Source organism: Xenopus laevis, chromosome 9_10S (assembly GCF_017654675.1).
Source record: "Xenopus laevis strain J_2021 chromosome 9_10S, Xenopus_laevis_v10.1, whole genome shotgun sequence".
NCBI classification, from domain to species: Eukaryota; Metazoa; Chordata; class Amphibia; order Anura; family Pipidae; genus Xenopus; species Xenopus laevis.
In genome coordinates, this window is record NC_054388.1 from 102,842,626 (window position 1) to 102,858,034 (window position 15,409).

The window sequence follows — 15,409 nt, forward strand, 5'->3', positions numbered from 1 at the left end:
TGTCTTTGCTTGTGTGACTGCAGGGCTGATTGGCTGTCCCTCTTCTATCGTGCTTCGGGCAGGGACCGTTAGGACCAGTAACTACATAGGAAGCAGACCCTGCGGTTGCAGAGGGACCCAGGAGGTATAGGGGACTCCTCTGGATTTTTGAGGGGCCTTAATATTAATTTCCTGTGGGGCCAAGTAACATATAGTTATGCCACTGGTTAGGACACGCCCACCCCTCATTTGAAACACAGACAGAGAACCACAGAACATCTATAGGGAGCTCAAATAAAGGGGACATTTTTAAAACTAAGATTAATTTTGAGCCCAATGTCAAACCAACACCATATATTACTCATAATTGCCTACAAAATTAAGGGTTTTCATTTATTCTATATGTCTCCTTTAAGGTGTCTTTGGAGAGCAAATGGACATTCTTCCCACCTGTCTCCCCAGCAGCTGGTGCACATCGTCTCCAAGGTGGGCAGCCACAAATTTGGGAGCCAATGACTTCGAATGATGAAGGTTTCACCACACGTGCCATACTTTTGCCAATTAAAACTGCCCACTTTCCAGTGCCACGGAAAGAAGTCAAGGCTCAAAAATGGTGGCCATTCTCTGGTTTGACATTAGCCTAATAGAGTATACCAGTCATCTTTGCAGCCTGGTCAGCTATACAGGCATATCTGTGAAAACTCAAAATGAGTCAACACTTGAACATTGCCCTGTTCTCTTCTTTTACTCTACCATGCAACTAACATTGCCCTCTGGTACCTAGTTTTTTAAGCATTATGCAGAGTCTATTTCCCTGGAGCCAAAGTAGCCCTAAAGATAAATGCCATTCTCTTGGGCTTCAGCATTGTCTAGTTTATGCTACCACCCAAAACTACTCACTGACCTACTATACTCTTCTTTGCCCACAATCACCAACTTACCCAGCAAAAAGCATATGCCAGATACACCTGAAAGCCCAGCTAAAAGGTCAGTTATATGAGTTATATGAGTTGAGAATGTATTCCCTGCCCTAGATATTATTGGAACTATGGCTGAATGGCTAATACACGAATGTTATCCTATATCTGTAAACCTGTTACGATTAGGGGACGAGGACAAATATCAAGAAAGTTGGAACTAAAAAAGTTTAACAAAGAAATACTGCAAAGGGTAGGCTAAAATACATATGCACACTTGGGGGCCGATTCACTAACTTAGAGTGAAGGATTCGAAGTAAAAAAAAAACTTTGAATTTCGAAGTGTTTTTTTGGGCTACTTCGACCATCGAATGGGCTACTACGACCTTCGACTACGACTTCAAATCGAAGGATTCAAACTTAAAATCGTTCGACTATTCGACCATTCGATAGTCGAAGTACTGTCTCTTTAAGAAAAAACTTCGACCCCCTAGTTCGCCATTTAAAAGCTACCAAACTCAATGTTAGCCAATGGGGAAGGTCCCCATAGGCTTTCCTAAGTTTTTTTGATCAAAGGATATTCCTTCGATCGTTGGATTTAAATCCTTCGAATCGTTTGATTCGAATGATTTTATCGTTCGATCGAAGGAATAATCCTTCCATCGTTCGATCGCACTATTTGCGCTAAAATCCTTCGACTTCGATATTCGAAGTCGAAAGATTTTAATTCCCAGTCCAATATCGAGGGTTAATTAACCCTCGATATTCGACCCTTTGTGAATCGGCCCCTTGATGTATTCAGTGACCTTGCCCAAAGCCTTTTCAATAGCGGTGGGCAAAATTCTCCCGAAAAACTTACAAAACTCGAATTTTGACGCCTGCGTCAATTCATGTCAATTTTGATGCTCGCGTCAATTTTGATGCCATTGTTAAAGTCAATGGGCGTCTGAATAGTGTTGACGCGCGACGGTTTTGATGCGAGCGACTTTTCTGATGCACGTCCAAATTTTTTTGACGCCAGCGAATTTTCACAGAAGTTTTGCAAATTTATTCACCAGCGGCGAAACATGGAAATTCGCCGAGAATTCCCACCTGCCAAATTTATTCGCCCATCACTACTTTTAAAGCATGGATTAAACCAGATTATTTAGACACCAAAACTGATAAATATTCCACGATGCATAAAATCTCCCTCAAGGTGCTTTATCCAGCTGGACACTAACACACAGAATGGATGCCACTGCTTTCCTAACTAGCAGGTAATTCATTCTTCTAGTTGATGGAAGGGAACTCTCTGGCCTAGTAACACTCAAAGCAAAAATCCATCTCGCTAATCCAAAAGCTCAGAGCTCAGATCAAGATATTCCCTGATATCTGATAGGACAGTGCAAATCAAAGGCAATAAGGTTTTCTAGCTGCAGTTCTCATATAAAATGCTAACACGTTCTTTTATTTTGCAATGCCGCACATTTCCAAATAACGGCTAATTACCCTTGTTGGATAATATTCTGCCTCTAATATAAAAGGATGTATGTAAGGCTAGGGGATTAACATGTGTTGTTAGATGAAAAAGAGATGGTACCCAGAGGATGCAGATACATTCTGGAAATACTCATGGTTTTGTTATTATATTTCCTCTATGCGCATGTATAGGTAGGCTTGCTGGTGGCAAAATCATCTGGATGTAATGTACCAAATTTCGAATTGCCCATCCTGTATACACAATCAGATTACCTTTTTTTCCCCCTTGTTTTGCATTCAGAACAATTAAAACAGGTGCTGGGATTGGATATTGTAACCATTAGGGTTATCGCCTTATTACCAGGCAGTGCCAAAGATGGGATAGGATTGAGGGAAGCAGCAGTTATGGGAGTGGAAATTGAAGCAGGTCAAAGGATAAGTAAACCTTTAAAACAAGTGAAGGTTAAATTGATGAGAGTGCTATTCTAAGAACTTTTTAATTCTTTTTTTTTATATTTTTATTTCAAGATATTAAGGGATCCATGTACTGTTAATATGAATGAATTTTGTTACAACAGCGCCACCTGCTGGTCAGTTTCCCACCAGTCTGACCACCAAGTAGTCAAGGAAGTTGTCAAGAGAAAGAAAGAGGCTGCTCTGATGTTCTTCTTCTTAGGAAAGATTTGAGAAAGTTTTCTAGAAGAAGAACATCAAAGCAGCCTATTTCTTTCTCTTGACAACTTCCTTGACTACTTGGTGGTCAGACTGGTGAGAAACTGACCAGCAGGTGGCGCTGTTGTAACAAAATTCATTCATATTAACAGTATTAACAGTACATGTATCCCAAGGGCAGCTGGGAAATTGACAAAATGTCAAAATATCTAGCCCCATGTCAGATTTCAAAATTGAATATAAAAAAATCTGTTTGCTCTTTTGAGAAATGGATTTCAGTGCAGAATTCTGCTGGAGCAGCACTATTAAATGATTCATTTTGGAAAAAAAAAATTCCCATGACAGTATCCCTTTAATATCTTGGAATGAGAAAAAAAATAATGACTGTAAATTACAAAATTGCTTAGAATAGCACTCTCATCAATTCTACATTCAATTATTTTAAAGGTTTACTTATCCTTTAAGACATTACTTTGCTGCCCAGGGGTGGAAAAGTGATATTTCGATTGCCAGTATAACTTTGCCTTACACGGGCAGATAAAAGCTGCAGATTCGGGTCCTTTAGACCAATTTGGCCTGTGTATGGGGCCCTCTGATTGGCCCACCCTACCGATATCCGGTAAAGAATGTTTTTCCTTTTGGATCGAGGACTGCGTTAGCTATTTGATGTGGTCCACGCTTCTATGGCTCCTTTTTGCTGCTGTTACAATCTGATCATTTAGCTGCATCCTACCGGCCGTAAACAACCCCCTCATAATATTAGTACTCAAATATCAAATGACTGTCTGGTTCCAAATTTACTCAACTAAATACAGTAAACATGGATTTGTGTGACCAACATTATCATCCAGCGTCAGCGTGGAATACAATCCTCTGGAACATTCGTATAGTTGGATCAAAACAACCAACTGTCAATATCAATAGATCCCAAGCAATTTTTTTATGTAACTGGAATCTAAAAAAATTCCCTCTGCTTCATGCCAGGACTAGCCAGCAAGCCCCAACCTCCTCTAACACATGCCCTGACACATGCTGGACTGATAAACAGTCCATTAATATTTAATGATGTGAATGAATACAGGAGAGATGTTGGGTTATAATGCGGAACACTGTTGCACAGTGGCAGAAAATACATTTTGGATATTGTCAAGGAGACAAGTCAGCTCATTATATTGTATGTTGTAAGAGATCAATAGGAAGCTGTTTATTGGACCACCTGGTGGCATCTTCTTGAGTTTTATTAGCTATAGTGGCTTTGGCAAAGGAATAAACCGATTCAGTTGTGGATGAACATGAAGATGGTTTCACCCACTTTAGTTCACTTATTGGTGGATTTATGCTAAAGAAATCTATTTATTGTTAGAAAATGCTTTTAAATGATTTTGCTCTCAATTCTCCTTAGTACATATTTACTATAAAGAGCTACAAACAAAGTTCTATTGTCTTTCAAATAGGGATGCACAGAATTCAGGATTTGGTTCGGGATTCGGACAGGATTTGGCCTTTATCAGCAGGATTCGGATTCGGACGAATTCTATTGCCTGGCCGAACCAAATCCGACGGGGAGAGAAATCATGTTACTTTTTATCACAAAACAAGGAAGTAAAAAAATGTTTCCCCTTCCCACCCCTAATTTGCATATGCAAATTTGGGTTCGGTATTCAGCCGAATATTTCGCGATGGATTCGAGGGTTCGGCCGAATCCAAAATAGTGGATTGGGTGCATTCCTACTTTCAAAGATTATTCTCTATTTATTACAGAGAGTGCCAATGCTGTAAAACTAATGAGAGAATGCAAAAAAAAAAAAACTTTTCCAGTGGGGCAAGTGAGACCCTGCCTTCAAATCCTTAGAGAGAATATAAAAAAGAGGGTTTAAGTTTGCTCTAGATCAGGGGTGCCCAAACTTTTTCCAACGAGGGTGATTTTGTGAGGTGAAAATGTGTGGGGGCCGACCATTCAGCCCGACATTCTTTGAACCATTAACATTAAATTACAGGAATCGAGTAGCCGTAGCAATAATATTTGGGCACATTAGTGAAATGATCTGCCACTCGGTCTATACTGCTGCCTGTGTGCTGAAGGTGTTAGTAATAGGACATTGTCAATTAGGAAATCCGGACAGGACATTGAAGTGATTGACATGGCAATAAGCCAATCGCTGATTGACATGTCATCAGCCCCGCCCCCCATGTCACCTACCCCACGACCTCACAGGCCCGCCCCCTGCCTGTTTTCTACAAAAAAAAAGGTGGCAACCCTAGTTGTCACAGTCACAGTGAAGCAACATCGCATGGAAGATCAGTGGCAGATCCAGGATGGCTGTGGTGGGAGTTGGAATTCAGGAGGTTCCAGGATTATTTAAGCCCAAACTGGGCAGGGAAGCAGGACAGTAAAGGCAATTACAAATATACCAGCACTAGCAATTATACTGGCAGAAGTTAACCCAGAAGCTAAACCCCCCCTAGTAACAACAGACCACCTTTACTACCTTCCATCACCCTCACCTCTCCCTCCCTACACTTTGTATTAGACAGGAACGTACCCTGAAAAGCCAATTCCTGACTAGGCCAAGCTGCGCATGATTCCACAGGCTTAGTTTCGGTGAAGAGATCGGAATAGAATGCGAACGAGCAGAAGATGGCGCCGGGGAACTGATCTGCTTTTTAGGCTCAGGTTCTTTTTCAGGGGCACAATTGTGTCTAATACACAGTGCGGGGATTGAGGGATGAGGGAGGCGATGGAAGACAGTTAAAGGGGGGCTGTTGTTACTAGTTCTCCTTTAAATATGGCAGCCAGGAAGTCTGCACCGTGTCCCCTGGTGCTGGATTGGATTGGGTGCCTTCTTAAAAATGGTATTACTTCAGTTTTGGTTGGTTTAGTTCTCCTCTAAGAAAAGTATAAATAATGCTACTGAAAAGGTAGATATTGAGGCAGGAACTCAAGATAGATGGGGCCCATTCAAGCTGATATTAATTGAAGGGTCTTCCAAAGGTCCAGAACATGAACACTAGGGTTCACGGAGAAGAAGGAGTGTCTTTTTTAGCATAAGGCAAAGGTCATAAGTGTGTCTTTCCTTCTGTCTTTCATTTGCATCCCTCTCTGTTTTCTTATATCAGCCAACTCCGACCAACCCTGTCTAGGAAAGACATCCAGGGGGCATCAGCGCATTGATTTAAAGTGACGCGGATTGCAGAGAAGGTATCGAATATCTGTCTTGCGGGGTTGGATTCCATCATTTTGCAAATGTGTTGCTTGAGACACAGAGTTCTAGGCAAACAATATTAGATGAGATGTGTAGGACGTTCTTAAATTCTCCAAGATGTATGTGTTGCTCGTCTGCCAAGAACAAGGAGTTTTTCTTTTACTGCTGAATCAATGTTTCTGACTCTAAAACTGTTAGGGTCATATTTATTGGACGATGAAGAAGAGTTCTCCATAAAACTATCTAAAAAGTATGAATTATAAAAGAAAAAAAAAACAATTGCCAACAAAAATCTAAAGATTTTTAATTAGCAAAGTCTAGATGGGTACATCTTATAGAGAATATTAAGGCTAATTCTATTTTCTATGTAATATAATACAATCCAATATAAAAGTCACGATACAAGGCTGATGAGTAATTCATTCAGATTCACATTAATTGCCATTAAATAGATCAACACGTTTGCATCAGAATTGATCACTAATTGGCCCTGGCTTCTATGACAGATGAACCTTTCTGCTTGATGACTTCCAACAACCCCTAACTTGGCTTGTCAGCAGCAGCCCAGAGCACACTGAGCATGTGCAGAGCCACTGACACACAAAAGATGGCCTAATAAGATCCAAGATGGGGAGCTGCTTGGGACAACTTTGAAGGCCTGAATCATTACTGTTATAGGGCTGCTGAACCCTGGGCCTTTCAAAATCCCATAGAAATGAATGGAGAGTGGCGGAATTTCACTCTAGAGGACTGTGGCGATCTCTAACTTCACTTTTTGATATATATACCCCTAAGAGAGATGACCTTCCCATAAACGTAAGCTTTCTAGATAATGGGTTTCCTGTAATTTCAGTAAATAAATTACAGCATTTCTAGCCATATTCATTTTACGACTTATTTATCCTTTAAAGGAGAACTAAACCCTCCCCAATAGGAAAATCTCCTACCTATTACCCTAGGTAGTCCTCCCTTCCTCCCTTCCTGCTTCTCCCCTGCATAGTAAATTTGCTCACGTATCGGATTAAGTACAGTGGCACTAACTTCCATCTCCTCGGTCTTCCTTGGGTCCTCTTCCATCCCTTTTGGCAATTTCCGGCACTTTTGGCTCATTCAGAGCAGAGGTGTTAAAGGGATACTGTCATTTTAAAAATGAATCAGTTAATAGTGCTGCTCCAGCTGAATTCTGCACTGAAATCCATTTCTCAAAAGAGCAAACAGATTTTGTTATATTCAATTTTGAAATCTGACATCTAGACATATTGTCAGTTTCCCAGCTGCCCCAGTCATGTGACTTGTGCTCTGATAAACTTTAGTCACTCTTTACTGCTGTACTGCAAGTTGGAGTGATATCACCCCCTCCCTTCTCCCCCCTCCCCCCACAGGAGCCAAACAACAGAAAAATGGGAAGGTAACCAGATAGCATCTCCCTAACACAAGATAACAGCTGCCTGGTAGATATAAGAACATCACTCAGTAGTAAAATCCAGGTCACACTGTGACACATAGGAGTAGGAGAAAGGAGTAGGAGAAACAACAGCCTGCCAGAAAGCAGTTCCATCCTAAAGTGCTGGCTCTTTCTGAAATCACATGACCAGGCAAAATGACCTGAGATGCACCTACACACCAATATTACAACTAAATACACTTGCTGGTTCAGGAATAAAATTTTATATTGTAGAGTGAATTATTTGCAGTATAAAAAGTGTAATTTAGAAATAAAAACTACATCATAAAAATCATGACAGAATCCCTTTAATAAGAGGTATTAATAAGCAACTTGTTGAATAGAATAATGGAAGGGACATTTTTTAAGATACAAATGGAATGTTTAGGAAGAAAAGAAATCGAGAGCCGATGATAATACTAAGAAAATACACTGCACTTACTCCAACTGAAAACTGATGTTTTTTATGGTGAAACTAAGGCACATAGAAAAACACAATAAATACGGCAGACACTGTGATCCCCTGATGTGCAAAAAGCTCTATACAATGAAATATAAGCACTCCTGGTCTATTTCTCCTGCTCTTATCTCTAAATCGCTAAAAGCAAAATGATAAACACAACACAAATGGAGGCAACGAGAAAATATCACAGCATTTTGCTGAAAATTACAGGTGATTTTTTTTTCACAGTAGAGGCACAGAGCAATTTCCTTGTAAAATATACACTTTCTGAAAAAGTGCTATGGAAATAAGGAAAGTGAATTAGTCCCCCAACCCTCCCCATTTGCTGAAAAGCAACACTCTGACTCTGAAATCTCTAAGGGCAGAGACACACGGTCATATTCGGGGAGATTAGTCGCCCAGCGGCAAATCTCCTCTTCTTCAGGCCGACTATTCTCCTCCAACTGCCTCCTGCCGGCTAGAATGTAAAGCAATTCATTTTCCGAAGTCGACTCACGAGGAAACTTCAGGCGACTTCAGAAAATGAATTGCTCCGAGTGCCATTCCGCTGGCGATTTAAATTCTAGCCGGCGGGAAGGCAGTTTGGGGAGATTAGTTGCACGAACAAGAGGAGATTTATCGCCAGGCAACTAATCTTCCTGAATCTGACCGCGTGTCTGTGCCCTAAGAGATCAAGGAATTTGCATTGTTTGGAAAGCCAGTAACAAATACAATACTACATGGTCAAAAAGTATGTGGACAACTCTTCTAATTATTGGAAATGGCTTAAATCACACATATCATTGCCAACATAGGTGCCATAACAATGACATTCTCAGGAGCCCTTCTCTGGCCCCTATGCTGCCTTGAGTCGGTGCGGCCCCCTTTGTTTTGTTTCTTGTGTTGGACTGGGTCAAAGCGTGGCCACGTCGCAATAGCGCACTCTGCACAAGAAGAGCTGAAATTCTGATTTTAAAAGTCATCTGGAATAGTGATGTGCAGGTTGGGTAAAACCCTACCCGGACCCGCCTTCCCACAACACGCGCCCACCCACCCACATCCGACTTCCGGGTTCCTTTTATAGACCCGCACCTACCCGGCCTGCTGATGACATCACAAAAGGGGTGAGGCGGGCAGACGCGCAGCTATAAAGCCGGAAGTCGGCATTTGAAGGTGGCAGGCGGGGAGAGCAGAATAGCTCTGACCTGCGGGTAAATCTGGGCCAGCCCGCACATCACTATTTCCACCCTCATCCTAGCTGCTGTAATAGATAATAATAGATCATTTTTGCAGAGGGTGGTAGAACTGCATTGTGTTTGCAGAAGTGGTCAGTCCTATTGCACACCTCCCAACATTTTGGATATAGAAAGAGGGACAAAAAGATTTGCAGAGCGGAGCTCGTCAAATTTTTTCGTCACACTCGCTAATTACCATGTTCATTTTACAAAATTTGGCAGGTTATGAAAGTTTGAACACATTTCTGTGGTTTTTATGTTTTATTACTGTTTTGCTAATGAAGGTGAATTGGCCTTTAGGTTGCAAATTTCCCCAAGAGACCTGCTTATCTTAAATTGTTGCAATTGCTTCTTTGCAAGGACGCACCAAATCCACCATTTGGGATTCGGCCGAAAATTTGGCCGAATACCGAACCAAATCCAAATGTGCATATGCAAATTAGGGGCAGGAAAGAAAAAAGTCGAAAAGTCACGTGATTTCCCTCCCAGCCCCTAATTTACATATGCAAATTAGGATTCCGTTCGGCCAGACACAAGGATTCGCCAAATTCCTGCTGAAAAAGGCCAAATCCTGTCTGAATCCTGGATTCGGTGCATTCCTACTTTTTTGCTAATCTTAAATTGTTACAAAAATAAGCATTTGCCCCTGCCCTTCTGGGCTCTCCGCCAAAATTAATTAATCGATTAAAATCAATTAAGCTAGAAGTATCTTTTTCTGGCAGTTCAGTGCAGGAGATCAAAGAGAAAGTCGGGATATTTCAGTAACAACCCGGGACTGTGGATTGAGCTGTCAAAATTGTGACTGTCCTGTGAAAAATGGGACAGTTGGAAGGTATGCTATTGGCTTCTGTAAAATGTGTTCTATTACATTGGACAAGATGGAACAGGCTTTAAGCTGAATCTTTTTTTTTTTTTTATTATTCCTTTTCCAGCTATTTCTTTTCCTTGCCCAGCCAAATCTTATCCTGGGTAGAGGATTGTATATGGAATGGATTTGCTAAGAGAGAAGGAACCTGACTGGCACTGACCTCAACCCAAATGAAAACCTATGGCTGTTTAATGTGCTACATATAGTGGGCCAAATCTATGTCATACACCATGTTGGAGGGCCGAATTGAATTAAAATGATGATGCCATATAGTCACGTCTGTAGAGTCTCTGGGTAGACTGGAGGGTCATAAATATCCTTTGAAGGACCACATTTGGCCTGCAGGCCTCCAGTTGGACAGCCTTAACCTAGGGGATAAACTGGAATGACGACTGCAAGCCAGGCCTGCTCCCAGGGTCGGACTGGTGCATTGAGGGCCCACCAGGACTGCAAAGCAAAGGGCCCTCCTGGCAGTCACTGGGGGCCCCCTCCCGACCTCCAAACTCCCTACCCCTAAAGAAGCTCTGCGCAATTGCTCACCCACGAGGAGGACGCGCCGCACGCATGCAAAAACATGCAGAAGACACCAGATCCATCCAGACGCGCCAGGTCAGCAGATCAGGGAGCAGGTCTGGGCCGGTGGGGGACCATGAGGGCCGGGGCCCACCGGGTTTTATCCCGGCATCTCGCCGGCACAGTCCGACCCTGCCTGCTCCCCAACATCAGTGACCAACCTCGCTAATGCTCTTGTGGCTGAATGTAAGTAAATCCCACCAACAATGTTCCACCATCTAGTTGAAAGCCTTCCCAGAAGAGTAGGGCCTGTTATAGCAGCAACCTCCCTTGGGAATGAAATGCTGGCCGGATACTATTAGCCATGTAACGTCAGTAAGGCAAATGACGAACACACCTGATTTCCATAGGAAGCCATTCCTATTTCAACAAAGGGAGTTTAATTCACTTTTCAGGTCAAGCAGTCTAAATAATGAATGAGTGAAATTCTCCTGGAGAGATATACGGTTAGCTTGTGATTAAGATTCACGCAGGTGGAAACGCAGTGATTATGGTTCTTTGTTTTTTTTCAGGAGGGGGAAAAGCAGCGAGTGTGTTTATCGTGCAGCAAACAGAGGCAATCTATCATGGCATGTCACCCTTGAGAACGTGACGCCGAAGTGACATTTGCTCAAGCAACCCTGGTAACACGTTGAGCAATGAATGTATAATCCACAAAGAGCATTTGTTTGCATTAATGATACCCAAGCATTGATTCCATTTGCCGTACATTGTAACAGTGCCAGGAAATAGTCTGTAATTAAAGGGAAACTTGTAAGCACTAGAGGACAAAGGGCATTTTGGTGAATAACTCAACTCAACGGCAACAAAGGTTGATATTATATTACATATTGGTCAGCCTATTTATACTTCTGAAGCGTACCCCAGCAGGGGTGCTTCCACCCAATGCCCCCACCCCAAGACATTTGAACTGAAAGAATCCATCCTTATCAATTGCCTAAATCAAGTATGACATGTTTAATGGCACAAGCAAGTTTTGCATCTCAACATCAGCCATTTAGATTTGCCTTGGGTACACACATGGACGCACTAAGGCCAGATCTCTCCATTAAGAACTTAATGGACCTGTCTTGTGTTAACCAATTTGCAACCTTCGCTGACCAGGGACATTAAAAATCCTTCTGCATTAAAGAGAAGTAGGAGGGACTGTTGTGCATTCTAGAGGACAACAATCCATTAGACCTTTTAAAGCTGCGGTCAACCATTTACAAGAATCACTTTGCTCAAGAATATCAGACATATGGTCAGCCTATCTGGATTCGTATTTCTCGCAAACTTGTCCCTGAATCAAGGTTAGAGAAGGGCTAAGTGATTTCTCATGCTCATAACAAGCTTTTACATTACCCGTCGTTGTACACAGAGAGGAGGATGAGCTATTATGAAGGTAAATGTGGAAAGTCCTTACCCGAAAGTCAATTCCAACAGTGGAGATGAAGCTTCCGGCCAGAAATGCCCCATCCTTAAATCTCACAAGGAGACATGTCTTCCCCACTCCAGAGTCTCCCACCAACATCACCTAAAATGAAAATAACAGTAAATTACTTGGACTTGATCTTTCTTGCTATGATGGACCTGAACACAATACAGAAAATTAACATTCCTATGGGATTATACGTCTTTGCTGAATAACATGGAACGGGTGGAGGAAGTGGGAAGCAGAAACCAGGAGGGAGGCTTTTGAGGTTGTAACGGGGGCCCTTGATGTTGCAGCCCTGGTGGGGCCCAGGACACCCCAGTTCAATGCAGAATATAACCCTTTCCTAAGCAAGAAAAGATATCTATGTATCTTTAAAGGGGAAGAAAAGTCTAAAATAGAATAAGGCTAGAAATGTGTATGTTGTATTCTAAATACTGTATAAACATGAACTTACTGCACCAGAAGCCTAATCAAAAAAATGATTTATGCTTTCAAAGCTGGCTGCAAGGGGTTATCCGCTTGTAACCTAGTTAAAGGAGAAGGAAAGTCGTTTCATACTTGGGGGTGCCAAATGAATGTATTTACTTAACTGAAACCCCAAGCTAGTGCTCCTATCAGCAGAAAACTGCACCGACCCAGGGTTGCACACCCCCAAGCGTGAAACAACTTTCCTTCTCCTTTAAACATCTGTAACGGTTGGCACCCTAAAGTCAGAACAGATGCCAGGCACCCTGGTCTTGGCTCGTGCTTTCGCCTGTAGCAGCCGCCTTTGGCCTCGGGAGGAGCCTTCAGCTACTCAGATACCGCCAGGTCTTATAACGAGTGGTGCAAGGCGAAAGGTTTTGCCAAGTCAAAAGGGGCACAACGGTATGCAAAGTCTTTGGGCAGAAGGTTGTAGTACAAGGCGTTCGGCAATAGAGTAGTCAGATCAGGCCTTGTCAGGGCAGGCAGAGAATAAACGTAGTCAGGCAGGCAAGGGTGAAACCAGGAAGTCAATCAGAGGGTTAAGCAGAATCAAAGTCGGTAATCAGGCAAGGGGTAAGGATTCAGAAGTCAGGATCGTCAAATAGCCAGGCAGGGGTCACAACTGGAATCAAACTGGTTCAAACAGAATAGCACAAAGCTCAAATAGCACCAGGAACAGACTCCTATAACAGGCAGTGTGAAAATGAAAAAATGTCCCTTTAAGTACATTTGAATTTTCGCGCCAATCACGTCAGTGCACCTGCGCCTTTAAACCAGGAAGAGGCGCCGCGGGCGCTCCCTAGGAAACCGGCACCTGCATTGGAGACTGGCGTGGCGGGCGTCCCCGCCGAGGGGGCGGCAGGCGTCCCTGCCATCCCCCCACAAGACCACCAGGGTATGTTTTTACTACAACATCTTTGCAAGACCAAGGCTGTGCACATGCTCAGTTTGGTCTGGGCTGCTTAGGGATCATCATAAATGATCAAAACAGCACAAGTCAAATAATATCTGCCAGAAGCCGATACAACAAGACTGATTAATAATCAGAATATTCAGACTGCACTGGGTCCTGAGTTGTCATGTAATCTAATGTGGATTTTATAGTTTTTGTATTGTTTAATACAAACTTTCTCCAACTCAGCAGAACCAGTGGTGGCAGCAAAATAATCCTCCAAATAGAATCCCAGTTTATCTGTTTAAATCTGGCTCCATGATCTTTGTCCCTGGAGCTGGAGTTGGAAACAGTAAAGGGGATGTAAAGGCAAAAATAAAACCCAATACTGCTCTAGAGAGAAACAAACAAATCTGCTTGAGTTCTGCACTGCTAGGAAGTAAGGCAGGGGCTCCCCCTGCTGTTCATAAGTATGATTGTTTCCCTGCAGAGCAGTAGGGATGTAGCGAACGTCGGAAAAAATGTTCGCGAACATATTCGCGAACTTGCGTCAAAAATGCGAACGGTTCGCGAACGTCGCGAACCCCATAGACTTCAATGGGAAGGCGAATTTTAAAAGCTAGAAAAGACATTTCTGGCCAGAAAAATGATTTTAAAGTTGTTTAAAGGGTGCAACGACCTGGACAGTGGCATGCCAGAGGGGGATCAAGGGCAAAAATGTATCTGAAAAATACATTGTTGACACAGCGCTGCGTTTTGTGCTGTAAAGGGCAGAAATCACACTACATTTCTAAACTTGTGTAATAAACTGCTTTAAAACGTCCGGCGTCTACATGCCAATCAAGTCGTGTAAAGGTTACAGCCTGTTCACATGCAAAGACAAAACGCGGCGCTTACTGCAACGCAAAAAAACGCAGAGCTTTCATGAATGATACCGTCAAGTGAGCAAATAATAGTTTTTAATTACTAGTTGCTTGTCACCTCCAGGATGTTCGTCCTGTTGGTGGCAATATTTCTGTAGTGGTGTGTTTAGCAGTCACCATGCTTGTGCGCACGTGCACGGTCAGGCAGAGGTAATTCAATGTACAGTGAAGTGAACCAAAAAACACTGATTTTGCAGTGTGGGCCCAGTTTTGGTCTACTTTATTGATCACCTGCGGTGACCATAAAAGATGCGATTTTGCCACTGTTGCAGAACCCTGAAAAATTAGGCATGTGTACTTTCCTGAAAAATTATGTTTTTTTTGTCGCAGCCACTGAAGCACAGAGGCCAGAAAAAATATGCCATATGAATGCTAAAAATATAACTTTTTTTTGTCGCAGCCACTGCAGCACAGAGGCCAGAAAAAATATGCCATATGAATGCTGAAAATATGAATTTTTTTTGGTCGCAGCCACTGAAGCACAGAGGCCAGAAAAAATATGCCATATAAATGCTGAAAATAGTCATTTTTATTGTCGCAGCCACTGAAGCACAGAGGCCAGAAAAAATATGCCATATAAATGCTAAAAATAGTCATTTTTTTTGTCGCAGACACTGAAGCACAGAGGCCAGAAAAAATATGCCATATAAATGCTGAAAATAGTCATTTTTTTTGTCGCAGCCACTGAAGCACAGAGGCCAGAAAAACTAAGGATTTACCTGTCCAAAAAGTTTTGATTCAAATGAAACCAAACCAGTAGGGTTTGCACCATAGTTTGTAACGGTGGCGGAGGGAGGAGGACGCTAAAGGACAGCTGTGTGTGGAGTCATGCGGCGTGCAGAGAAGGACAGCTGCATGGGGAGTCAGAACAAGTCTTCCGGCGTGCAGTAACCCTCCGAGATCCATGCCTCGTTCATT

General features: G+C 42.5%; 1 protein-coding gene across 6 annotated transcripts in view; it reads right to left on the minus strand.

The window, feature by feature from the left end:
• LOC108703212 (ras-related protein Rab-26) overlaps nt 1-15,409 on the minus strand; it is a 174,344-nt gene that overhangs the window by 122,859 nt on the left and 36,076 nt on the right. For all 6 annotated transcript variants that reach the window (XM_041578460.1, XM_018239289.2, XM_041578456.1 and 3 more), the window contains one exon: nt 12,200-12,310. In XM_041578460.1, coding sequence (XP_041434394.1) covers nt 12,200-12,310 — 111 coding nt within the window. The remainder of the gene's footprint in view (nt 1-12,199; nt 12,311-15,409) is intronic.